This window comes from Aquarana catesbeiana, linkage group LG05 (assembly GCF_042186555.1).
Source record: "Aquarana catesbeiana isolate 2022-GZ linkage group LG05, ASM4218655v1, whole genome shotgun sequence".
NCBI lineage: Eukaryota > Metazoa > Chordata > Amphibia > Anura > Ranidae > Aquarana > Aquarana catesbeiana.
In genome coordinates this window covers 395,730,997-395,758,885 of record NC_133328.1, presented here as the reverse complement: position 1 = coordinate 395,758,885, position 27,889 = coordinate 395,730,997, and the positions used below count along the sequence as shown (strand labels likewise).

General features: G+C 43.5%; 1 protein-coding gene across 3 annotated transcripts in view; it reads right to left on the bottom strand.

Annotated features, from left to right (window-relative positions):
* Positions 1-27,889, bottom strand: part of JARID2 (jumonji and AT-rich interaction domain containing 2) — a 342,752-nt gene that overhangs the window by 43,455 nt on the left and 271,408 nt on the right. For all 3 annotated transcript variants that reach the window (XM_073631096.1, XM_073631095.1, XM_073631094.1), the window contains 4 exons: positions 18,973-19,091; positions 18,813-18,883; positions 14,898-15,012; positions 1,937-2,042 (listed from right to left, as the gene is read on the bottom strand). In XM_073631096.1, coding sequence (XP_073487197.1) covers positions 1,937-2,042; positions 14,898-15,012; positions 18,813-18,883; positions 18,973-19,091 — 411 coding nt within the window. The remainder of the gene's footprint in view (positions 1-1,936; positions 2,043-14,897; positions 15,013-18,812; positions 18,884-18,972; positions 19,092-27,889) is intronic.

Genomic DNA, 27,889 nt, shown 5'->3' with positions numbered 1-27,889 from the left:
TACCAGAGCAAATCAACTCTTCAGATATTGAATGTGAGCACATGCAATTAATATCTTCGTTTAGATAAATAATCAAATGTTTCACAGTCTAAGAGCGGACATATAAAGATAAATCTTTTCATGTCAGGTGTAAGACTTGCACTTAAAGTGACAATAAACAATATCCTTATTCTCAAAATATAATCCATAAATATTCACTACTTCATTGCCTTGTAATCTATTGTACATGAATTTGCAGCAAAAGAAAAGGAAATCTGGGGATTTGGAGGAGGCCGGGATCAATAGAAGGGACTTCTTTGAGTAACAAATACATACTTTAATAGATTCTTTTTTAAACCGGAGTTTAGTGTCACATTACCTTTTTAAAGTGCAAAGCTAGCTATACTCATACAACGAGATCAATTGATTCCCCCATCCCACCCAAACATACCAAAATTTCCACAATCAAATGCTGTGAGGAGGAAGCGGGGGTGGGGCCAAGCCCCACTGTGTGTGTCTATGGAGCGCGGCTCTATACACACACAAAGCTTGGGAATGAGCATGCACGTGGGCCATCATAGCAAGCAGCTTGCTATGGGAGCACAAGGAAAAGAGGAGGAGCCAAGATCGCCAGTGGGGGACCCCAGAAGAGGAGGTTCTGGCCCCTCTGTGGAATAACATGTTTATTATTTTAATTTAAAGAAAAATTGCCTTCAGTAATGCTTTAACACCCTTGCAGCAGTCATTTGATCTGCAACTTGCTAGATAATTACAGAGTTACAACTGTCTCAGTGAGTGATGACTGGGAGAGGGAGACTAAGGATATGTTCTCATTCTGCCTGCAGGTGGTTGATAACATTATTCACTCAACATGTTTTCCTGAAGCGCACCTTGAAGGCTGAGTCCTTTCAAAGCCAGCTGAAGTACAGATTTTCTTTTTAATATAATTTTACAGTGGATATATATTCTTACATGTAAGGAACATATTCATGTACAAGTTACTGAATTTTTAAAGGATAAGTTCACCCTTACAAAAAAACATAATGAATGCACATTTTTCTGCAGGTAAAAGAATATGCATTTATTATTTTTTTTTGTTAGGAGCCTGTAAAGCATTGCACCCACAATCAGCAGATCAAGGATGTAATGCCGCGGTCCTACAGATTGTCTGTGTAGCGGTCTGCCCATACCTCTGATATGGGCAGGCAGTTACAAAATGACAGGAAACTCAATGAAATACTAGAGTGCTCAACAGTGTCCTGGTAGTTCATAGAGAACTACAAGCCGACAGCTGCAAAGGCTGTTGGAATTTGTAGTTTTCCTATTCACAGAGCACTGTGAATGAATGATGCGGCTGAGCAGGCAGGGCCATGCACAGCCACATTTTTTTTTAGATGGTGACAGTGAGCTGGGGAAGAATATTCAACTCTTGCTGTCAAAATGGGGGAGTGGGGGATCGGGGGCAGGGGGTTGTGCTGTGCAGGCTGGTGCATCAGTAACATGTAACATCCCGAATATCTCATCTCACCAACTCTGCTGCTAGCTTTATTACCATTGCCATATACATTGATTTGTATGCGTTTGTTGTTCTTTTTACCTTTCCCTCAGAGATTGTGTTTTTTTTTTTACATTTTAACATTCTGCTAAAACTTTTGTGAATCAGTACTGCTTGGACCTTGAACAATGGGGACATACCCCGAAAGCTTGTCCTGAAAAATTGTATGTTAGTGCAAATAAAAGTACCACGAACAGTACTCAATTTTCTGTCACAATTGCACTAATACGGCCACTATCACCTTAAGTATGTAACATGTTACAAAAGGTGAACTTATCCTTTAAGAGCCAAAGGAATCTAGTGACTCGATATAGAGCTATAAATTGAAAACAATACCAGGGTTAAAAATGATGGCAAGCAGCAGGCCCCTTGGCAATACACTACACCAGGGCGCACACTTACCATGACGTTACTTTCAAGCATTTGCAGACCAGGAGTACCATTGGCTTGAAGTAGAGTGTGTACCACTTTGTCAAGTTTACTCTCTTCCTCAGCAGGAATGCAATACCTGTAATGCAAAGAGAACAGTTCAAGGTCACAATATTCAAGGAGAACCCCAGGCACAGAGATTTGTGTGAGTTTTGATGTGTAAACAATTGTTATCTGTCCTCATTTGTAATGCATTGCCGGATCACCTTGATGAACCATTGAAAGAATACACGTTGATCTCTAAAAGGCCAAGAGGTGAGGGGGTGGCACTAGCAGTAAAGTCTAGGAGACTTGCAGCTCTTATATTTATAGCAGGCCAGAAGTACAGAGGGTGCTATACTATCCGCCTTGCACCAGGGTTTAACAGCTATAAAGAATTGCAAGCCGCCTCCACTATAGCCAGTGCAAGCTCAACTCATTCTCCCGATCAACTATGCATCTCACCACTTCTGGGTGTCCCCAACGGAACGTCGTCATTTCCTGTAGCTCCACCTCAAAGTATGTGGTATTTACACCGATCAGCCATGGCATTTGAAAGTGGGTGGAATATTTTAGGCAGTAAGTAAACATGTAGTTCCTAAAGTTGATGTATTAAAAGCAGAAAAATGGGCATCGCAGTTTGTTGTGTATGGGTGCGGACTAAACCCCTGTTTTTAACGCGTACTGTTAGACAGGTCAATTTGGTTGTCTGCGAGTTGGTGGTAAGTAGGCTTTGTTTTTTTTTCCTGGGCATTCCCCAGGCTTTGTTTGCATTTGTTGTGTATGGGGCTGCGTGGCTGCAGACTGATCAGGTTGCCCATGCAGACCTGTGTCCACAGCCAAAAGCGCCTACAATAGGCACATGAGCATCACAACTGGACCACAGTGCCATGGAAGAAGGTGGCCTGGTCTGATGAATCACATTTTCTTTTACAACTTGTGGATGGCTGCATGCTTTTGCATTGCTTACCTGGGGAAGAAATGACACCAGGATAAAGTAAGGAAAGAAGGCAAGTCAGCGGAGGCAGTGTGATGCTTTGGACAATGTTCTGCTGGGAAATCTGGGGTCTTGCCATGCACGTGAATGTTACTTTGACACCTACGCAGTACCAAGTACACCCCTTCATAGAAAAAGTATTCCCTGATGGCAGTGGCCTTTTTCAGCAGTATAATGCTCCCTGCCACCCTCCAAAAATAGTTCAACAATGGTCTGAGGAACACAACAAAGAGTTTGAGGTGTTGACTTGGCCTTCAAATCTTCAGATCTTAATCCAATCGAGTATCTGTGGTATGTCCTGAAAAAGAAGTCTAATCCATGCAGGCCCCAACTTGCAACTTACAAGATAGAATCTACTACAGACGACTTGGTGGCAGATACCACAGCATACCTTCTTCAAGTTCTAGTTGTGTCACTGCCTTGACGGGTCAGGGCTTTTTTGGTGGAAAAAGGGGGACCTACTCAATATTAGGTGTGTGGTTATAAAGTTATGGCTGAACAGTGTATCTCTTAGTGAATTGACCCATTAAAATAAAAATAAGGGGGCGTGGTCTGGACATGGCCGAGTGAAGATGCGTTTGCACGGAGCTCCCGGCCTCTCCTAACCCATCTTGGCAATTTTAGCTCTATTTTCGCAGAATGCTCTCAGCTAAAAAGCGCACATACAGAAGGAACAAGAAGAAGCCCAGCCCGGCTCCTAGCATGCCCGCATTGGGGGACCTACAGAGACTTTTTGGAAGATCTCGCCCCGGCTCTCCGGATCTTAAAATGGCGGACTCTTGCACCCCCTGCTCGCAGACCCCTGACCTCATGGCGGCTCTGGCCTTCTTGGAGGGGTCCCGCAGCCCGATGCTCTACTCCAACTCCCCCAGCCTAATAGAGGCAAACTTTGATGGGTCTCCCCGCCAGCCATTTATGGTAGGGGCAGACGCTGAGCTGAAGGCTCTCCTATGAGCGTTGCCGACCAGAGCAGATATCGAGGCCCTCGTTGGGAAGGTGGAGGAAGCTCATAAGAAAGAGCTCAATGCGGTGAAGCAAGAAGTACACTCGCTCAACACACGCCTGTCATCAGGAGAAACTTCGCTTGCGGCCCTGGAGCGGAGGGTGTCTTCTCTAGAGACAAATAAGATGGATCAAAATGCCTCAGCAATAGAACTACAGCTACGGATGGAAGAAATGGAGGATAGGAGCCGTAGGAACAAGCTGCGGCTCCGAGGCCTCCCAGAAGCCACGGGTCAAGCTGATCTCCAGGCCACAGTGACGGACATCTTCCGGAGGGTGGCGGGAGACCATTTACTGGAGCGGGTCGAAATTGACCGTGTACATAGAGCCCTGGGCCCTAGATCGTCGGATCCGACTAGACCCAGGGATGTGATTTGCCGCCTTCACCACTACACCCACAAGGAGGTTATTGCACGGGGAGCCTGGGAGGCGGGAGAACTGGAATTTGATGGCGCACGCGTAAAGCTGCTTCCGGATATATCAAGATCAACCCTTATCCGCCGAGCCATTCTGAAACCTTTGCTGGACCTTGCACGGCGCTGCAATGCCACTTACCGTTGGGGCTTCCCGTTGTCAGTTACTTTTATTAAAGAACAGGGATCCTTCCTTCTACGCTCCCCGGCTCCCCGGATTCTCTACCAGCCTTGTTTAATTTTCTAGGCACAGATCCAATTGACATCCCTAACTGGCTGGACTATCTGCCTAGAGCACCTGGTCGCCCCAAAGCAATGCGGCACCTGGCACCGAGACCGCAGAGAACACAGAGAAGCGGACGTCGCCCCCGATCTCTTTCCCAGGAGAACCAACGGGAAGTGTGAGTAGGCTTTTGTTCGTCCCCTTCACCTCCTCACCGCAGGAGCTGTTAACCCACGACATATGGACTGCTGTTGAAATTTCGCTCGCACCATCCCCCTAGGGAGATCCCCACTGACCCCATGCGGTCATCTACCCCCCCACCCCCCCCCCCCCCCGAGTCTTGTCCTGCACGAGCTCATTTTTGTCACCTCTCTACGCTAGATTCCCATGCTCAGACAAGAACCCACGACTCAATGTGGATGTCTGTTTAAGTGCGCGGCTGACATTTACCTCAATTTGCAGCTTATACGGTACTAGCACCTGCCCATCAGCCACGATAGGACTCCTGGAGACTCTCCTTTAATTTTTTCCAGGTTTGATACAAGTCCCTCCGGTGGCCAAGCCATTACCCTGCCTGCAACTATCCGGTCATAGTTCTCCGTGGAGGGATTCAGTTAGCCAGAGGACACACCAGAGAATAGCCCAATCTGACTTAATCTGAACTTCCCCCCTATGTGGCTGGCCTACGCTATTGTCCGCAAGTCAGGGGTGAGGTAACCAGTGCTTCACGCTTGCTGGACTCTAATTCCATGTTGGTGTTTTCAGTGTTAAGCTTTACTTTTGTTTGATAAGAGGGGAAATCTTGCTGGGGAATGTCCTGTTAACTTGATTCTTATTATGTCATAGGATGCACGGTCACTTGGGGGAACATTATGTCCAACGAAGGAGACGTTTGACCGCGCGGGGGGAGGGAGGGGATGGGCTAGGCTAGACCACGCTCGTGTTCTCTGGAGGTGATGGGTCTCCTCTCCCCGCTGGCGACTACAGCAAAAGGGGAGACTGGCTGGACCTGCCATTGTATATTTAGGTGTGAAGTCGGCTGGGGGAAACAACCCAACCTACATTGCTAAGGTGGAAATGCACTTTGTGTGTTCCGCAATTCTGTTATGGGCCTGTATATTTACCCTCCATGGATCACCAATCAACACCGGATGGTGGCTGCTGAGGAGGAGAGGGGACCCCTAAACAACTTTCCTGAGTGGACGAGCATGGGGAGTAGCCAGATTAATCAGTTTTCTTTTACTTATTTGTTATACTGGTTATCAAATACAGTATTGCTTCTTAAGTGGACCAAGATGGGAGGGAGTCCCGGGACCTCACCTGCGGGCAGTATCCATCCACACCCCACATAGGCCATTGCATATACCCGAGGTTTTAGGGTATTATGCACTATAAGTAAGCATTGTCTTACTGATTTAGATTTATAACTAGGTGTAGACTGCTGGAGTGTGAGTAGTCGCTGTTATAACACCTTTCTGCTTTTTCTTCTTTCTTTTCTATCCCCCCCCCCTCCCTCTATTCCCCCCCCCCCATCTTTCCCTATCTGTTTGTGACCCGTGTTAGTCTCTCCCTTTACCTTCCCTGAAGACATGGCGGTAGACACTTTCAAGGTGACATGCCTTAATGCTAAAGGCCTTAACACCCCGGAAAAGAGACGCATACTACTCCATGATCTTAAAAAATCAGGCACAGACATTGCGTTTATACAAGAGACCCATTTTAAAACAAATAAATCTCCTGCACTCCAAAATAGATCCTTCCCACATGTTTATCACTCCACAAATTGTAACGCCAAATCCAGAGGCGTGTCGATTTTAATCTCTACTAGGCTGCCTTGGCGACTCCAGGAAATGCTGGCAGATCCGAGGGACGCTATTTGTTCCTAAAGGGACGTTTGGGAGAGGCCCAGTTCACACTGGCCACCCTCTATGCTCCCAATGAGCAGCAGGCAACCTTTATCAAGCGTACAATAAGGAAACTGATGGAATACAGGGAAGGCCAACTGATCTTGGGGGGAGACTTTAATGTACCCCTGGACCCCTCAGTGGACACATCTTCTGGCACCTCCTCTTTGTCGCAGTCTCACCGAAAATGTATTAGGCAATCTATGCACAATGCCCATCTAATTGATATCTGGAGACTCCAACACTCGGGAGAGAGGGATTATACCTTCTTCTCTTCCCCTCATAAAGTATACTCCAGAATAGATCTTTTCCTGATGCTGCATGACCAGCTACATCTGGTGGAAACGTCCACAATTGGTCAGATTACATGGTCAGACCATGCGCCAATCCACCTCACGTACACACTTACTGAGAGACCCTCGCCTAGGTCTCTCTTCTGGCGTCTGAATGAGAGCTTGCTGCAGATCCCTGGGGTGCTGGGAGATGTGTCCAACGCCATAGATACATATTTTCAGGAAAATGATACCCAGGACTGTGACCCCGGTATTTTGTGGGAAGCTCACAAGTGAGAGGAGAGATGGGTTTGCTTTAAGAGCATATTAAATAAGGGCATTAGCCAATGTATCCCATTGGGTAATAAATTTAAAAGAGCGAACAAACATCCTGGATGGCTTAACTCCAATGTAAAAATGCATATAAAAGCAAAGGAGAAGGCCTTCAAAAAATACAAGGTTGAGGGATCATCCACAGCATTCAGAATTTATAAAGAATGCAATAAGAAATGTAAGGGTGCAATTAGGATGGCTAAGATAGAACATGAAAGACACATAGCGGAGGAGAGCAAAAAAAATCCCAAGAAATTCTTTAAGTATGTTAACAGTAAAAAAGGGAGGACAGACCATATTGGCCCCATAAAGAATGAGGAAGGACATCTGGTTACAAAGGATGGGGAGATGGCAGAGGTATTGAATTTATTCTTCTCCTCAGTCTTCACGAGTGAATCGGGGGGCTTCAGTAACCAAAACTGCAGTGTTTATCCTCATGACACAACACAGGAAGCACCTACATGGTTAACAGAGGACGGAATTAAAATTAGACTTGAGAAACTTAACATTAATAAATCACTGGGACCAGATGGCTTGCATCCGAGGGTACTTAGGGAACTCAGTCAGGTGATTGCCAGACCGTTGTTCCTAATTTTTACAGACAGTCTATTGACTGGAATGGTACCAGCTGATTGGAGAAAAGCCAATGTAGCACCAATATTTAAAAAGGGCCCAAAAAACATCCCTGGGAATTACAGACCAGTTAGCCTAACATCAATAGTATGTAAACTCTTGGAGGGGATGATAAGGGACTATATACAAGATTTTAGTAATAAGAATGATATCATTAGCAGTAATCAGCATGGATTCATGAAGAATCGTTCTTGCCAAACCAATCTATTAACCTTCTATGAGGAGGTGAGTTGCCATCTAGATAAAGGAAGGCCCGTAGACGTGGTGTATCTGGATTTTGCAAAAGCATTTGACACAGTTCCCCATAAACGTTTACTGTACAAAATAAGGTGCGTTGGCATGGACCATAGGGTGAGTACATGGATTGAAAACTGGCTACAAGGGCGTGTTCAGAGGGTGGTGATAAATGGGGAGTACTCAGAATGGTCAGGGGTGGGTAGTGGGGTCCCCCAGGGTTCTGTGCTGGGACCAATCCTATTTAATTTGTTCATAAACGACCTGGAGGATGGGATAAACAGTTCCATCTCTGTATTTGCAGACGATACTAAGCTAAGCAGGGCAATAACTTCTCCGCAGGATGTGGAAATCTTGCAAAAAGACCTGAACAAATTAATGGGGTGGGCGACTACATGGCAAATGAGGTTCAATGTAGAAAAATGTAAAATAATGCATTTGGGTGGCAAAAATATGAATGCAATCTATACACTGGGGGGAGAACCTCTGGGGGAATCTAGGATGGAAAAGGACTTGGGGGTCCTAGTGGATGATAGGCTCAGCAATGGCATGCAATGCCAAGCTGCTGCTAATAAAGCAAACAGAATATTGGCATGCATAAAAAGGGGGATCAACTGCAGAGATAAAACAATAATTCTCCCGCTCTACAAGACTCTGGTCCGGCCGCACCTGGAGTATGCTGTCCAGTTCTGGGCACCAGTCCTCAGGAGGGACGTACTGGAAATGGAGCGAGTACAAAGAAGGGCAACAAAGCTAATAAAGGGTCTGGAGGATCTTAGTTATGAGGAAAGGTTGCGAGCACTGAACTTATTCTCTCTGGAGAAGAGACGCTTGAGAGGGGATATGATTTAAATTTACAAATACTGTACTGGTGACCCCACAATAGGGATAAAACTTTTTCGCAAAAGAGAGTTTAATAAGACTCGTGGCCACTCATTACAATTAGAAGAAAAGAGGTTTAACCTTAAACTACGTAGAGGGTTCTTTACTGTAAGAGCGGCAAGGATGTGGAATTCCCTTCCACAGGCGGTGGTCTCAGCGGGGAGCATTGATAGCTTCAAGAAACTATTAGATAATCACCTGAATGACCGCAATATACAGGGATATGTAATGTAATACTGACACATAATCACACACATAGGTTGGACTTGATGGACTTGTGTCTTTTTTCAACCTCACCTACTATGTAACTATGAGTGTGAATGGCCCCATGTTACTTATTAAACATGGGGCCATTATTAAAAAAGAGAGGAATGCACAGCTTACTGGGTTGCTCTCTGACCTGTCTGCAATAGAATTGCAACATAAACAGTTGCCCACGCGAGATCTTGAGCAGAAGTTGGGGACCTTGCGTGCACAAATTACAGATTTACTCCACTATAAAGCAAAGGCAGCTTTGCAGTTCTGCCACAAGATGTCTTATGAGTCGGGAGAGAAATGCGGTAAGCTGTTGGCCAGGTCAGTGAAGGAGATTAAAGCAGCCTCGTACATCCCACAGATAACATTACCAGATGGTAAGAAGGCCACCCTTCCGCAGCAAATCGCAAAGGGTTTTGAAGCCTTCTACTCTGACCTATAGTCTAGTGGATATCGACAAATACGTTTCGGAAGCCCAAATCCCCTCACTGCCTGAAGAAACTAAGTGCCTGTTAGATGAACCAATCACATTACAAGAACTACAAATAGCAGTAAAATCCATGAAAATAGGTAAAGCACCAGGACCGGATGGTTATACAATCCAATACTATAAGACTTTTCTAACGATGTTAGGCCCACGACTTATGACATTTTTCAACACACTAGGGACGAGCTCTAGCTTTCCTAACAAAACTCTCAAAGCTCATATCTCTTTAATCCACAAGGAGGGGAAAGACCCATGCTCATGTGGGAGCTATCGTCCCATATCTCTTTTAAATGTCGACCTCAAAATATTCTCTAAAATCATAGCAACTAGATTGGCGACACATCTTAATTCCCTGATCCATTTAGATCAAGTGGGGTTCATCCCTTCCAGAGAAGCCAGGGATAATACCATTAAAGTCCTTAACCTTGTCCACGTAGCGAAGACTAAGAAAATTCCCAGCATTTTTGTTAGCACCGACGCGGAGAAGGCCTTCGACAGGGTGCACTGGAACTATATGTTCTCGGTGCTCCGCCATGTCGGCCTAGGAGACAGAATGATGAAATGGATTGGTAGCATCTACTCTATTCCATCAGCACAGGGGAAGGTCAATGGTATACTCTCATGTCCTTTTCCCATCAGGGATGGCACGAGACAGGGGTGCCCTTTGTCCCCCCTGCTCTTCGCCCTTTCCCTTGAGCCCTTCCTCTGTAAGATCAGTTCGCACCCGGACATAGCAGGTCTTCAAGTAGGTAACACGCACTGCAAAATCTCAGCATACGCTGATGATCTCCTGTTCTCCCTAACAAACCCTAAAATCTCCCTCCCAAATCTAATGCGAGAGTTCAAAACATATGGAGGAATCTCTAATTTAAAAATAAACTTCACTAAATCTGAAGCAATGGGTGTTTCGGTCCCCCCCAACATCCTAACTGATCTTCAGTCAAACTTCAAATTTAAATGGACCACATCAGCACTGAAGTATTTGGGCATGTTTATCCCCCCGGATGTAACACGAACATTTGACCTAAACTTCCCTCCACTATTGACAAAGACCCGGACATTGTTAGACGGATGGCACTCAGGCTTCCACTCCTGGTTCGGGAGATGCAACCTGCTTAAAATGAGCATTTTACCGAAATTCATTTACCTTATTCAAGCTTTACCGATTCACATCCCGCCCTCTTTCTTTAAGCAGACTCATGCACTTTTCACCAGATTCATCTGGGTACACAAAAGACCGCGCTTACGCCATTCACAGCTAACCCTACCCAAACAGTGTGGGGGATTGGCAATGCCCGATATTCGCTTGTACTACATGGCCTCGCACCTGGGTCGTATACTCGATTGGAGGAGAAATAGTACTTCCAAACTATGGATAAAACTTGAACAATCACAGTCGAGTGTACCTCTGGGGGGGGGGCGATGTGGTGTGTTGGTGACCTCCCAAGCACTCTGAAAACTCATCCTCTTATAGGAACCACCCTGAGGAATAGCCACCAAATCTCCTTTCACACAACTCTCACATCAAAGACCTCACCTCTATTCCCCATTTTGGCAACGCAAAATTTGAACCAGGCATGGAAGCAGCGGAATTAACATCTCTTAGAGAGAAGGGAAGGGATTGCGCAATTAAGTTTATAAGCGGGGGGAAGTGGCCAACCTTAGCGGATCTTTGTAACCCAGCGGGTATGTACCGACTTTGGAAAGCATTACAACTACACCACTTTTTCCACTCACTTCCAGAACCACATAACTTTACTCGAGACCTAACGCCGTTTGAGGCACTTTGTTCTGAGGACACCCCATTAGCCCACATCTTATCACAAACGTACTCATTACTGAATACACCAATGACGCAACCTCATTTGACTTGTCTTGCCAGTTGGGAAAAAGATCTACACCGCACCTTCTCATCCTCACAAAGGGCTCGGATCATTACCCTCTCCCTCAAATCCTCGCTTTACGCTAAAATACAAGAATCCAACTTTAAACTGCTCAATAGTTGGTACATGACACCATCTAGACTAAGAAAATGCTTCCCGGACTCCTCCGGGCTATGCTGGCGATGTGAAGAGGGGGAGGGAACTTTGATCCATGTCTTTTGGACATGCCCTAAGATACAGACCTTCTGGGGCGAAGTTAGGCGAATTACACAAAAATTCACTGATTACGTGGTGCCAGAGGACCCCACGTTTTTCCTTCTCCACCTGTCCTCGGTACTCATTAAGACATATAAAAAATCACTTGTTCGACATCTACTCAATGCAGCGAAGGGGTGCATCCCCATCTTTTGGAAGCAGACCCTCCCTCCCCCTATAAAATTCTGGCTCCAAAGAGTAGAGTAAATTAAGCGGATGGAGGACTTGATACTGACAGCGCAACATAAGCAAGAGACGTTTAAGCAGACTTGGGACAATTGGAATATGTTTATATTTTCGGATGAGGGTCAACGACTTTTGAGCTGACTCGGTGGGTCACGACCTCTTAGCAGGATATAGTGAGTGGGCCTGTCTGCCGTTGTGTCTCCCCCCCCCCCCCCCTTCTTCCCTTCTACTCCTTTTGTACTCCCCCCCCCCCCCCCACTTCCCTTCCCCACACATTTCTCCTTTTTCTTTCTTCCTACATCTCTTCGCTACCCTTTAGATACTTCTGTTTTTTTTTAGAGTAAAGTGAAAATTGGGTGAGGACCACCATAAATAGATAATTCCGATACGAGATGAGGATTGCCAAAGCATATACCTTAACGGTAGATAAAACATATGTTTATGATCCTTAGGCTTGCAAGCCTGTTCTGTTCTATAATGTATACTTCATCTCTACGAATTGCAATTGTAACATGGTTTTTTTTCTCAAGTGTATTTGTTTGTATTGGTGGGTTCCCCGCCCATGGTTGGAGTTTAATAAACTTTATATTTGAAAAAATAAAAATAAAAATAAGAATAGATCAGATGTTCTTTTGGTTTTCTCAGCGAATTAACAATTAGTAATTTACTCTATATTATTTGCTACTATATCAGCCAATCAATTGTAATCCATATATTTTCTATACCTGGAGTGGCCGGTCCATTAGGGGCGCCGCCCCTCCCCCCCCCCCCCCCCCGTTTGCATACGGGGTGCATGCAGGGCGCCAGACTCATAGCTTGCTATGAGTTTTTTTTTCTTTTTCAAGCCACATGATTGGAGCCTGACACCAGCGAATCAATATTTGCTATTGTCTTCCAGCTTTTCCTCCCATCCAATGAGGACAGGAGGCAGATCGGGTTAGCCAGGAAGAGAAGCCGAAGAAGCCATGGAAGGAACGTGGAAAGGTGAGTGCAGTGGGGACCATGGAGGCGCCCCCCCCCCCCCCCCAAGAACAGGGTTTAGCACCAGTCGGCAATGTTCTATATATATCCATCAAAGATAAAGGACAATTCTAATCTGTTTGGTAGAACTAACAGTAATCTAGTAAACTAAACGTATGGCATGTCCATAATTTCTTGGGTTAACACAATGTGTACATTTGCAAGAGGTTTTCAAAGAGCTGCATTACACTTTGATATTAATGCGTGAAGCAGGCCCTATTGCACGTAGGCTGGTTGTCAAAGAAAGTTGTAATTATTAGTGTAAACAGGTTTTTGTAGGCCTAAATTATATGCGTAATCACATGTAAAGTTTACCCTTGCCTAGGGACATCATTTAGTTGCATGTGTTTGTTTTAGGGATGCACCAATACCATTTTTTTTAACGATTACCAGTACTTTTTGTTTAGTACTCGCCAACACAAATTACCGATACCTACCGCAACGGTTTTGTTTACACTTTGGCTGTCAGCAATGGTACAAAGCATTAAAAAGTTATTTACAAATAAAATACATTTATTTATTTTTTGCATTTTTTTTTCATGTTATTTACATGTGAAACGTGTAACTATATGTTAAAGATGTAAAAATATTAATGAACAAAGCAAACAAAAAAAAGTTTAAATTATTAATAGTTTATAAAATAAAGTGAACAAAAAAAAAATCATCAGAAAAATAATAATTAAATGGGGAAGGAGAATAAGGAGTTAATTAAGGCTGATTATATTAAATAAATGAGTAATAAGGGGTTAAAAACATTAACATTTAATTAAAGGATATACAATGTAATGCTGACATATAATCACACACATAGGTTGGACTTGACGGATTATGTCTTTTTTCAACCTCACCTACTATGCAACTATGTACTATGTAACCAAGTCCAGCCAAAGCTTGTTTGGCTTTACTTCCCCTATGGATCACAGAAGCGTAGTTATGTTTTGCACTCCTGTGACCCATTCTCAGCAGAAAGCTAGCTGAAGTCCGCTCTCTGCTGACGTCACTGATGTCAGTCCAGGCACCGCGTCATCGTGACAATAAAGTCTGGATCCGCCAGGTGCCTGGACTGACACCTGGCTCAGCCTCTCAGTGAACTGCTAAGAGCCTGAGCTGGCCGCCCCCCGCCCCCTCCACAGCCCAGCGCTCCAATGAGTGAGAAGGGAGCAGAGCAGAGCAGAGAGCTGTGACTGACAGTCTATAGCTCTCTGCTCATGGAGCCCAGAAAACCGAGTGATCGGCGATGTTTGATCGTTTGGTTCTCAGTGCAGAGGCGCCGGAGGACCAATGCTGCATCCACCTAGGTAAGTATGAATCTTGAGGGAAAAATTTTTTTTTGGCAGGTTGCTTTAAACTGACTTCATCTGCAGACGGAAGTTCATCCCTTTGATCTGTAGATTAAGAAACAGATTCAAAAAGTAACAATGTTTCTTTTTTATTTCTCTGTTTTAGCAGCTGAGCAATGTTGTTGACAAACATTCCCGGCTGCTTTTTTTTTTTTTTGACAGCTTCAATTGCCGGGACTTTGTTTAGACTTTAGCTGTTAACAGGGAAACCCCACTAACAGCTGAATGAGACATTGGTTGTTAAGGCGGCCCCGCTCCTTAAGAACTGATAATTGCTGGCTTTTCTTTTTAACATTTCAGCTGTCAGTGGGGGAATCGGAGCCTGAAACTATTAGTTTCAGGTATCGGAGCATTTGCATGAGTACCGATACTCGTGCAAATGCTTAGTATCGGCACAGATACCAGTATCAGTACAACCCTAGTTTGTTTTTATAAAAAGCTCAGCATACCTTATTATGGCTTCCCTACAAAGTTTACTTTGAGGTAATATAGTAAGCTATGAGAGAAGTAGACATACACAATATTGTGCAATCATACAGATATTTCCCCAAAGGCAGTAACCAAAGACCACAGAATAAGAAAAAACATAATGCAGGCAGTAGGTGTTTAATAAACAGGACATTTGGATGTGCTTACCAAATGCAATCAGCACCAGTGTGTAAGTAGTCAATATACGGAAGGTGATTTTGGTCTCGAGACCAGCATGAGGTAGAAAAGACCATGCCGATATTAAGCCAAGGAATTGTTACTCCTGAAGAAAAAAAAACAAGAATCACAAATAGAATACTATATACATTTTCAATGTAATGATAAACAGAGGTATAATTGTAAACTCGGTCACTTCGCTACAAAGCTCAAATAATGTACACATCAATACCAAGGTTTTAATTAGTTTCAAAATTACATGCTGATGCTAGTAAATCAAAATAGCGATTCCAACTCTGGATTCACAACCGGCAAAAATCAAGCTGGAAAACAATATTTTCATTTGTGTCTATTAGACATTGGCACCACAGTCCATTTTCTCTGAAAGCTATTTTTTGCAGGCGTTACCCATCACTTCATAAAAAAAAAAAAAAAAAAAAAAAAAAAAAAGAAAAAGTCTATCCTTAAAGCAGTGTTAAATCCCAAACCAAAAATGTAATATATTACATCTTGCCAATCAGATGTGGTGGCTGCATTAGTTTTCTTTATTTTTAAGCCTTTTTCCCTATGTTTTTACCTGGTGATCTGGACAGTAACACCTGTATTAGAGTGCCTCCACTCTGGATGAAGGAGCAAAGGGGCACCTTTGGACATCAGCATTGTCAGTCTCGGGGAAGTGGAGTGTTCGATGTACTTGCAGATTTAAATGAACTAACAAATTGAAGCCAAACTCTAAGCAGTTACAGCAAACTGTGTTTACTTTTTTGAATAAAGGTTTTACATAAATAAATACAATCTGATCATTGTAAGCACCCCTGTCAGTGGTAAATGGCTTGTTGAAAAACTCCAAATGCTAAATTTGCAGAAGAGCTTGTTCTTTTGAAAAACAACAGACTTATTGGCTGGATCACCAGATGAAAATAGAAGAAAGAAAGCCTAAAAAAGAAAATAAATTCAGCCATCACGTCTAAGAATTGGTAAGCTGCAAATATAATAAATGTATGCTTTTAGGTTTAATACCACTTAAATAACAGGCTCTGCAGTATCCTGCACCATTCACTTGCTACACAGAAATATCATACAACATACTTTATGTATGTGGTATTCCAACAATGTTATCATTCAGTACTGGTTAATTCAGAACTAAGTGCATGTAAGGCAGCTTTCTTTTTGGTTTTGGACAAAGGAATAGGTCATACCCCTTTTCCGTTTTTTTTTCTTTTTTCCGTCTGTGTTCCATCAGGAAGAATTCTCTTTACTTCCTGTCCCAGAGACAGATAGGGAAGTTGAAACAAATCTCTCCAAAAAAAGGAGAGACAATTGTCTCTCTTGGACAGCTGTCACCAGAACAAGTGTCCCTATTTAATTCCCTTCACCTCCTGCTCTTGTGACAAATCAAAAATAATCACCAGGATAAAAAGAGGGTAAATCCTGCTAGCAGGGACCCAAACAGCAAATACACATGATTGGGGATTTACCATTTCTTTTCTCAATGAAAAAAAAAAAAAAAAAAAAATAAAAACTTTAACCACTTGCTTACTGGGCACTTAAACCCCCCTCCTGTCCAGACCAATTTTCAGCTTTTAGCGCTGTCGCACTTTGAATGACAATTGCGTGGTCATACAACACTGTACCCAAATGAAATTTTTATCATTTTTTTCCCAAAAATAGAGCTTTCTTTTGATGGTATTTGATCACCTCTGCGGTTTTTGTTAAAAAAAATTGAAAAAGACAGAATTTAAAAAAAAAAAAAATTTTTTTTTAATATTTTGTTATAAAATTTTGCAAACAGGTAATTTTTCTCCTTCGTTGATGTACGCTGATGAGGCGGCACTGATGGGCACCGATAGGTGGCAGTGATGGGCACTGATGGGTGGCAGTGATGGGCACTGATTGATGGCAGCACTGCTAGGTGGCACTGATTGACACCACTGGTGGGCATTGATAGGTGGCACTTGTGGGCATTGATAGGTGGCACTTGTGGGCACTGGCAGGTGGCAATGACAGATGGCACTTGCAGGCACAGATGAGGCATATGTGCCTCCTTCTTCTTCGGGACCGATGTCCCTTTGACATAAGCTGGTGATCCGCTTTTTGTTCCTCCTCACGCTGTCAGTGTGAGGAGAAAACAAAACCGATCACTGAGCTTTTGTTTACATCATGTGATCAGCTGTCATTGGCTGACAGCTGATCACATGGTAAGGGGCCGGGACCGGCCCCTTACTCGGATTTGTGATCATCTGAGTCTCCGTGACTCGGTGATCACAGCGCGCACACCGCGCGCACCCTGCGCGTGCACAGGGAAGGACGTCCCATGACGGCCTCCCGGAAATTGAGGTCCGCGCTGTGGCCGTCATTCGGCTATGGCCCGGACCTCAAGTGGTTAAAGTGGTTGAAAAAGGCTGAAAGTTTACCTTCATGCATTCTATGCATGAAGGTTAAAAACCTTCCGTGTGCTGTTTCCCCCCCACAGCCCCCTAATACTCACCTAGGCTTCCTCTAAATCCATCGATATACACAAGAGCCCCGGCTGTCCCGGGACTCCCTCTCCTCATTGGCTGAAACAGCAGCAAGAGCCATTGGCTCCCACTGCTGTCAATCACAGCCAGTGAGCCAACGAGGAGAGTGTGGGTGGCAGGGTGGGGCCGAGCCTCAGCACTATGTGTCATATGGACACAGAGCAGGGCTTGGAAGAGAGCATGCACAAGTGCCCCCAAGTGCTATTGGTTAAGGGGGAGGAGCCACGGATGCTGGTGGGTGACCCAAGAAGAAGAGGATTGGGGCTGCTCTGTGCAAAACCACTGCATAGAGCAGGTAAGTATGACATGTTTGTTATTTTTTAAAAGCTGAACCTTTAATACCGCTGAAAAGTTAAAATGACAAAACTACTCTAGTGGGGCTTCCCCTGCACTGTGAGAGTAAAATGCTTATTTTTTTTCTAGGGGAACAATTAAAAGCAGTTTTACTTAACTGCTCTGTTGGTTGCAACTGCTCTGACATCATCATGTACAAGGAAAGACCAGCAGTCCAGCATTGTGAGGACACCAAGGGCCGGCCCACAATCCAGAGAATTGCAGGGAAGAGGAAGGTGCACGCTGCTGGGGATCCAAGGAATAAGTTGAGTAAAAAAAAAATTTATAAAATTTTTGCAGTTCGAGGGCAGTCACACTACAACGGTAGTTTTGGCATTTCCCCAGAGTTTAGCTTTAAACAGTATTGTTAAATGGACCCGTACCTCTCATGTGCAATTTTATTAAGGTTCAGGATAACCAAAACATTTATACAGTCACTTCCATGACAAGGAGTAACAAACTGTACTATAAGGAATAAAGATACATCACTGAATACAGAAGGAGAAAATGTAACAAAGAGAACAGTAGGCCAAAGAACATGAAACCTAATTTCTCAGAACAAGATAAAGAAACTGTCTCCAGCACACCATCGATCTCCAGAACGAGTCCAAAGCTTTATTCTAAAATCACAGTTACAGCAGATGATGAAGGGGTCCTGCAAGGCTCAGAAACTTGGCTATCTGCTGTAACAGTGAGATCACTGAATACAGCTTTGGACTCGTTCTGGAAATCCATGGTGTGCTGGTGACATTCTCTTGCTCTGACTATACACAGTTCCAGCCAGTGGTCACTTCATGACCCAATTATATGCACAGCCATTTCTATAGAAACATGTGCATTGGGAATAGGGCGTTGGGTTATAATTTCTCATAAGGTACAATAATTTAAACAAAGGGAACTATTGTTCAGAATCACATTCTAAAATTGATTTCATTCAACAGATATGCCTTTGCTGTGATGGGTTAGCCATGTGCCACGTCATAATGAAAGTTCTAACAAAAAGTGTATTACTGTTACAATAACTGAGGTTACAACATAAGCATACATCACTTACCAGGCACAGCACCAAGGTGTCGTAGGATGGATCCTGAATTATTAGGAAGGACTGTGAGATTCCATCCATGCCTACAAAAATACATGAAAAAGGACACTAGAATGTAAAATATTGTTGATTTCCCATGTTATTGTGAACAAGCATGGGATAATCATCTCACCTTGAAAAGGGTTCTGCTTTACCCACAGGAAATCCACTTCCATGAGTGTTTGTGTCGACCTTTCCGCAATGCACAGCTACGTGGCAAGACTTCTGGTCAACAATCCGCCAGTATTCTTGCTGAAATAAGAATTACTGTTATTATCTGTGGAAGATTGGCCATCTCATATTTCAAATGTAGTAACCAACCACTATATTTTTCACAGAAACCATTTCTACCATTTCTATCCTAATTCCTTAGAAGAATCTTTTCTGTGTATTTGTTGCCTAAGCCGATGAAGATACTTAAAAAATAAGAATGACATCTAATTGGTTACCACAGACAACATAAATTTTACATTTCCTCAAGATTTTATAACTTGCATAGAAAATGTTTTTGTTTATGAATACACCGAGTCTCTAACATTTGCTTGGAGTTGACAGCTCACTATTTGGATATATGGGTTGATCTTTTTCACCCATTCTCTACCACATTCTCCGACTGATGTGTTCCAATCAATCACTCATTTCAGTACGTAAAACAGAAACTATAATAATTAACTGGGAAAGGGAAAAAGCCCATAGAACAAAGAGAGGCTTGGGGAACAGCAGCATAATGGGGCTGATGACAATGACCACTGTGAACACAGGTTATGAAAACTTCTTCACGTGCATTGAGAAGAAACTCAAACCATGCCTTTATTCTTCCATATAAACTAGAGACAAGTATTGATTATGGCAAACCACAATCAGCTTCAAAATAATTTCCCTGGTAAAGACAATACATGCTGAAATAAATAATTTAGGAAATTATGCAACACAATAAAAGCTAAAGTAAAAAAAAAACTCAAATAATATGGTTGCAGAAGTGTGCTCAACCTTAGAACTAATACTTTGTTGAAGCACGTTTTGATTTCATTACAGCACTCAGTCTTTTTGGGTATGAATCTATCAGCATGGCACATCTTGACTTGGCAATATTTACCCACTCTTGCTTGCAAAAACACCCTCTTCAGATCACGCCCACAGTTTTTTTTAATCGGATTCAGGTCTGGGCCATTCCTTTGTTGATTTGGATGTATGCTTTGGGTCGTTGTCATGCTGAAAGATGAAGTTCCTCTTATTGTTCAGCTTTCTAGCAGAAGCCTGAAGGTCTTGTGCCAATATTGACTGGTATTTGGAACTGTTCATATTTCCCTCTACCTTGACTAAGGCCCCTGTTCCAGCTGAAGAAAAACAGCCCCAAAGCATGATGCTGTCACCACCATGCTTCACATTGGGTATGTTCTTTTGGTGATGTGCAGTGTTGGGGGTCATGTGGGGGGTTTTGTACTGCCCTTCCATTATAGCACCTCAAGAAATGAGATAGGCAGTCAAACTAAAAGCTGTGTAAATTCCAGAAAATGTACCCTAGTTTGTAGACGCTATAACTTTTTTACCCGAGACATGTGGCTGAATGCTTTTTTGCCTAAATGTGTGACTAAAATTGAGTTTATTGTATTTTTTTTTATAACAAAAAGCAGAAAATATCATTTATTTTTTCAAAATTTTCGGTCTTTTTAGTTTATATCACAAAAAATAAAAACCACAGGAGGTGATCAAATACCACCAAAAGAAAGCTCTATTTGTGGGAAAAAAGGACGCAAATTTTGTTTTTTGTCCATGCAATTACCAGTTAAAGCAGCGCAGTGCCAAATTGTAAGAAATGCTCTGGTCATTAAGGGGACAAATCCTTCCAGGGCTGAACCGGTTAATGGCAACATTCCCTCCCAGTCCAAATATTAGAGAGCAGTCCTCAGCCTTGGAAAATGTGTTCTTGTAAAATGAAGTAATTTTGTTGTTCCAGTGTGTGCTTGTTGTATACAGGTAACATTAAATGAAGTCATGTTATGGTCACTGCTGCCCTTTTACTGTTCAAGCAATGCCATTACGCCAGTCAATTTTAGTGTAATTAAAAGTCCCCATTATTATCACCGTCCCAGCCCTTGCAGCCCTTTCTAAATGTGCAAGAAGCAGAATCTCAACCTCCTCATTAACCACATGCCAACCGGGCCATAGCCGAAAGACGGCGCAGCGCGGTCGGCTTATTCTGGGAGGGCGTCCATGCGCGCACCCGGGAATATCTCTAGACCCGGCGCATCACGGATCATGGTAAATGGCAGCCAACAGCGACCGTTTACCACGTGAACACTCAATCAAACGACAGAGCGATCACTTGTAAACAAACCGGCATCACGTCCGGGTTCTCTCCACCCCTCTCTGTACCGATCGGTACAGTGTGAGCGGAGAGCGCAAGTGTTGCAGCACTGTGGGCTGGATGTGTACTGCCCACAGCGCTGATATGTGACAATTCCTGCCTCATCCAGCCATCCATGCTCAGCCATCTTCACCAATACTCATCCATCCATCCTCATCCATGCTCAGCAATACTCATCCATCCATGCTCAGCAATACTCATCCATCCATTCTCAGCAATACTCATCCATCCATTCTCAGCAATACTCATCCATCCATCCTTGCTTAGCAATACTCAGCCATCCATGCACAGCCATTTATACTCATCTATACTCCGCAATACTCATCCATCCATTCATGCTCAGCAATACTCATCCATCCATCCTCAGCAATACGCATCCATCCAAGCTTAGCAATATGCAACCATACTCTGCAATAGCATCCATCCATGCTCTGCCATCCATACTCAGCAATACTCATCCATGCATCCATCCATACTTAGCAATACTCATCCATACTCATCCATCCATGCTCAGCAATACTCATCCATCCATCCTCAGCAATACGCATTCATCCATGCTTAGCAATATGCAACCATACTCCCCAATAGTCATCCATCCATGCTCAGCCATCCATACTCAGCAATACTCATCCATCCATCCATACTTAGCAATACTCATCCATACTCAGCAATACTCATCCATCCATGCTCAGCAATACTCATCCGTCCATACCATACCCAGCCATCCCATCCACATTTAGCCATACCCACCCAGCCATACCCGACCCAGCCATCCCATCCATACTCAGCCATCCACATTCATGGCTCAACCATGCTTAGCCATCCCCATCCACGGCTCATCCATGCCACTATAGTGCCTCAAAGTGTAATAGGTAGTCAAATTAGATTTGACATTTATGCCCATAGACTGCCTGATGGTGCTCCCTACATGTTGGGTCTCTGTATGTGGGCAGGCTGTGTAAAAGTCCCACACATGTGGTATCGCCATACTTAGGAGGAGTAGCAGACAATGAGACAATGTTTTGGGGTGTAATTTTTGCCATGTACACGCTATGTGTTAGAAATATTGTATAAATGGACAACTTTGTGTAAAAAATGTGTTTTCATTTTCTTTCCACATTTTCCAAAAACTTGTAGAAAAAAAATGACATGTTCAAAAGACTCGATATGCCTTACAGATTATACATTGGGGTGTTTTCTTTCCATAATCTAGTAATTTTTGGGGCCTTTTTATTGTCCTGGTGCTCCAGAGCCTTCAAAAGTGCAAGAGGTGGTCAAGAAATTAGATGTGTAATTTATGCTCCTAGAACGCCTGATGGCGCTCCCTGCATGTTGGTCCCCTGTATGTGGCCACGGTGTGTAAAATTCTCACACATGCGGTATAGCCATACTCAGGAGTAGTAGAATGTATTTTGGGGTGTAATTTGTGGTATGCATATGCTGTGTATAAGAAATAACCTGCTAATATAACAATTTTGTGAAAAAAAAAAAAGAAAAAAAATCTTGATTTTGCAAAGAATCGTGGGAAAAAATTACAACTTAAAAAAACTCACAATGCTTTTTTCTAAATACCTTTGAATATCTACTTTCCACGAGGCGGACTCCGTTTCCACGGAGCCCACCTCGGTCCGCCGGCTCAGCGGGAGATCTCTCCATTGATCTCCGCTGAGCCGGCGGATGACAGGTCCCTCTCTGCTCACTGAGTGGGGAGGTGCTTGTCAGGCACCGCTGCTGCCTATGGAGGGATCGGATGAGATCTCACCCAGATCTCACCCGATCTGATCCACCAGCAACGGATCCGGACGTAGGGCCATCCGTCTGCTTTTAGCGGATCGGACGGGGTCGGATGTCAGCGGACATGTCTCCACTGACATCCGTTGCTCCATAGGCTAACATGGAGCGCCCGTTCAGGTCCGCCGTCAAAACTGACAGGCGGACCTGAACGGTCCGATCATGTGAAAGGGGCCTTAGTTTCTCAAGAAATGAGCTAGGCCGTCAGTACTTCAGGTGTGATCAATTTTCAGTGATTGGCACCATAGCTTGTAGACTCTAACTTTCATACAGACCAAATAATATACACCGATATGGATTATTTTTACCAAAGATATGTAGCAGTATAAAATTTGGCCAAAATTTATGAAAAAAAAAATTACTAATTTGCAAAATTTTATAACCGAAACAAAGAAAAATGTATTTTTTTTTTTTTTTTTTACAGAATTTCCAGTGTTTTTTCATTTATAGCGCAATAAATAAAAAACTCAGCGGTGATTAAATACCACCAAAAGAAAGCTCTATTTGTGTGAAAAAAAGGACAAAAATTTCATATGTGTATAGTGTTGCATGACTGAGTAATTGTCATTCAAAGTGTGAGGTTTAAGTGCCCAGTGGGGTCAAGTGGTTAACATTTGTTGGCCTGTAACAAATTCCAATAATTAACTTTGAAGGACGCACACCCATATGGAGCTCCAACCATAAAGCTTCAGCGTCATTACGCTGTCGCTCTCCATCAACAAGGTCCTCTTTCAAACTCTCTTTGAAATCATTTCTCATATAGAGACAGACACAGTCACCTTTTCATTTTACCCTCTCTCTCTCCAAAAGAGAGCATAGCCAGGAATAATAATAGCCCAATCATGTGAAGAATGAAGCCATATAAAGAAGAGGCAGTTAAAGCGGAGTTCCACCCAAAAATTGAACTTCCGCTTTAAGTGCTGGTGATCCCCTGACATGACATGGGGGGGGGGGTTTTACAGGTACCACTTCCTCCCCTGGCACCGCGGCGCCGGAAGAAAGTTCACCTCTCCCCATCCCTCCCTGCAATCTTCTGGGACACGTCACAGGTCCCAGAAGATTGCCCGTCCATTCACACTGCGGCGTTAGAATGTCAGCGTCGCCGAGAGGAGGGGGAAAGGAGCGAGGCTTTGTGCGCCCGCATCGCTGGAACGTGGGACAGGTAAGTGTGTGATTATTAAAAGTCAGTAGCTACACTTTTTGTAGCTGCTGACTTTTAAATGGTTGGAACTCTGCTTTAAATCCTAGTTCTCTTCATGCACCAAAGCTTCCAACACTTCAGTTTTGTTTGGCAGACTTCTGGCATTGGTGAACAAACACTTTAGGTCAGGGATATGCAATTAGCGGACCTCCAGCTGTTGCAGAACTACAAGTCCCATGAGGCATAGCAAGACTCCGATAGCTACAAGCATGACACCTAGAGGCAGAGGCATGATGGGACTTGTAGTTTTGCAACAGCTGGAGGTCCGCTAATTGCATATTCCTGCTTTAGGTCATTGTCACATTTTCTCTTGTGTTTTGCATATCTTTTTGAGTAGGAAAAACAGTACTACAATTGCCTATGGCTGTTCTTAACATGGAACCTCCTTCTCACCAGCCATAGTCCTCTTCCCCATTCTACCCTTCCATAGTGTCTGACCTCTGATTGGTCTGCCCCATCATATTCTAATTCTCCCTCCCTCCTTAATCCTAGGCTAAATATTTCTAGGCTTTCCCATAAGCCTCCCCCCCAAGCAGTAGACCCCCTTTCATTTAGATGCAAACCATGCGCAAGGGAGATTTAAAACAGTTCATTTTAGATTCCCTGAAGCTGTAAACTGATCGCACTTTGTTTACCCCCTGTCGATCTGTGGAAAGTCAATTGTTCTTTATATTTCCTCCCTTCTCCGCCATTCCTTCTCATCCTTAAATACCACTCCCACTTAAAACACCGTACCCGCTTGTCCCTTATGAAAAAAAAAAAGTAGACCCCAACCAGCACCAGTTGCTATTTCCAACTTCCCATTCTGATGCCACATACGCTCTACAGCAGGACTGTTATTACAAGTTTCTGGTTTCTACTCCTATTGCACCCTCTCTGATGCTATGACCTGATTGTATGTACTGCATAATATATCCATTGGAAGCTTTACTGACCCAGGTCGAGAGATGCATGATCCCCCAACCTATTGCTTATGTTTAAACTAATGAAAATTGCATATGATTGGATGAATAAAGTGAACACGCCTTCACCTTATGCATTAAGCTAGGAGAACATTCACTTTAAATAGTCATTTCGGGACCAGTTACGTATAAAAAAAATCTAGCTAAAGTCCCTTTATTTATTTTACTGTCTTTAGTTCCAGAGCTAGTCCAAAACCCTAGTCAGCACTATACCAGCTTTAAGAACTTTTAATGCAATGCAGCAAAAGGTTAAAGGTCATTAAAAAAACACTGACTGAAACAGCCTGCAGGTCTTTTTCAATATATATTCAGCTGTAGCTCCTAGCAATCACTTATTATTTATATAAGTGTATATTAAAACCTTCAATCTGTCACTAAAGCATTACAACTCAAAGGAAAACCCATAATAATATGCAGCTCAATCCATACTGCGTCCTAAAATGACCTCTACAAGAATACATGGACTACTGAGATCCGTTCAAATTTCACAATCCTGTTTCAACGCAGTAGATTTATTTTGTTCCAGCAGCTTTGGACAGCACAACAAGAACATACATATCGTGTGCACCAAAGATTATTACAAGCAGATGGCTGTAATTTAGCAGTGCAACATGGTGTAATTCAGGTCAGCTGCAACAATGGTTAAATGACTGGAGAAATGTACATATACTATGGTACTGGCATTATTCTGGGATTCACTTTCTGGAACATTTATTGTAGGAATCATTCCAGCAACTTTTCAGAACTGAAAAAAAAAAAACATGTTCTAAGATTTTATGGTAGACGCTTGCATGTAATGTCTATGTTATTGCACAGACAAAGGGCACTGCAGAAAGCCAAAATATTAGTGAAGGTTGTATTTACTTCCAACAAGCTAATTTTACTTTGCCAGAGGTTTGTCTATTTGTTATGGGTCAGGCAGAAAAAAGCAGCTCTGATATATTTTCAGGAACAATAAATATGACTAGACAAAGTTTTCAATCAGTCTGGCTAAAAACAATAAAATAACTGAGTTTACAAATTTGAGATATTTCAGTATTAATGTGAAAGTTGAAAGTACAGAGTCTAACTACCTAAGCTTAAAGTGTTTGTTAACAAAAAAAAGATACAGATCCTGGTCCTATAAAGCAGATTAAACAGTACAGTGCTTGTGCTGTGTAATCTGCCCCCCTCTAAACTGTAAAAAAAAAAAATAACTCCCTGAATCTGCCACTTCCTGTATGCCCTCTCTAAACTGGGCTTAGCTCTCATCACCGTGGTCAAAGAACCATCATACGCTACCCTGCTCTCTCTCCCCCCTCCTTCCTGCCTGTCAGCGCCCTCTCTGTCTCCGCTCCGCCCCACCCCCGCCGCTATTATCGAAAATAAAAACCTAAAGTTGTCACTGCCAGCCACACTATTAGAGGCTGGCATACAACACTGTAAATCCTTTCTAAAAACGAGCAGTGTAAATAGCTATCCTCAGGCTGGTCACGTGACTCGCGGCTGCTTTACAGCTCCGAGATAGGGCTTCTGCGGGAGGAGCTGAGCGGCCACGTGATCTCCCCGCCTGATGTCAGAGGGAGATCACGGTCCCTCCTGCAGTAGCCGTGAATCGGCGCTGAAAAGCGGCCGCGAGTCACATGACCAACCTGAAGACAGCTCTAAATAGCTATTTACACTGCTCATTTTTAGAAAGGATTTACACACTGTTGTATGCCAGCCTCTAATAGAGCAGCTGGCAGTTTAAAAAAAAAATGCTTAACAAACACTTTAAAATGGCTCCCCCCCCCCCCCAACTCCTATCCTAATTATTCTGTAGAAGGAAAATGCTCATACTTACCTATTCAGAAAGTGTATTGGTTCGGTCACATGATTGCCTTCAGTTGAGAGGAGGGACAGCCAACAGATGCCACATAGTAAGCCTACGAGTTACATTGTCGCCCAGGCATTCCATCCATTGTCAGCGCTATCTCCTCTCCCCCTTCCGTCCAGACCTGCTCCACCTCCTGCCCTGCTGTGAGGATGACTGTGGCCAGGTGGGAGACCTGGGAAAATATAGCCAGGCTTATAAAGGCCTCTGCCACACTGTGTTAAATTAGGACTGTGTAAGGAGGATACAATTAAAATCGGGACTGTAATGTAAGGTAGGAACCGGGGGCTATAACTGCAAGGGGGGTTGTGATGAGGGGGGCTTTAAAGTGAAGGGGAACTGAGGACGCTGTGGGACCGCTGCAAAAGGGGGGGGGCATCAAAGTGAAGGAGGCCTGTGATGTCAGGGCTCATCAACAGCAAAACACCTTATGGGAAGGCTGTGTTCTGTGTGCGTTTCCTGCATCACATAAAAAACACATTGGGTGGGCGATCTGTTGCGGGGGTCAATACATTCCTAACAGCATTGCAAACACAGTGCGTTTGCCTGCACTAAATTACATGGTACAGCAGTACCATGCGATTTGGTGCAGTGTCTTTTTGAAAAGTAGTGTATGCACTACTTATTGTGGAATCCAGTGTGATGTCAAGCAATTCAAATGAATAGGCTGAAAACCACACCACACTTGAGTCACATATGAATGCGGACAGCATTCCTGTGCAATTCAGGTGTAAACCAGCCCTCAAAGGGGACTGTGGACACTGATATAAAGGGGTGGGGGACTGTGATGTTAAGGGGAGGAACTGTGATTTAAAGAGGGGGTTGTGATGTGAAGGGGGGACGGAGGACACTGATTTAAAGAGGGCACTGTAATGT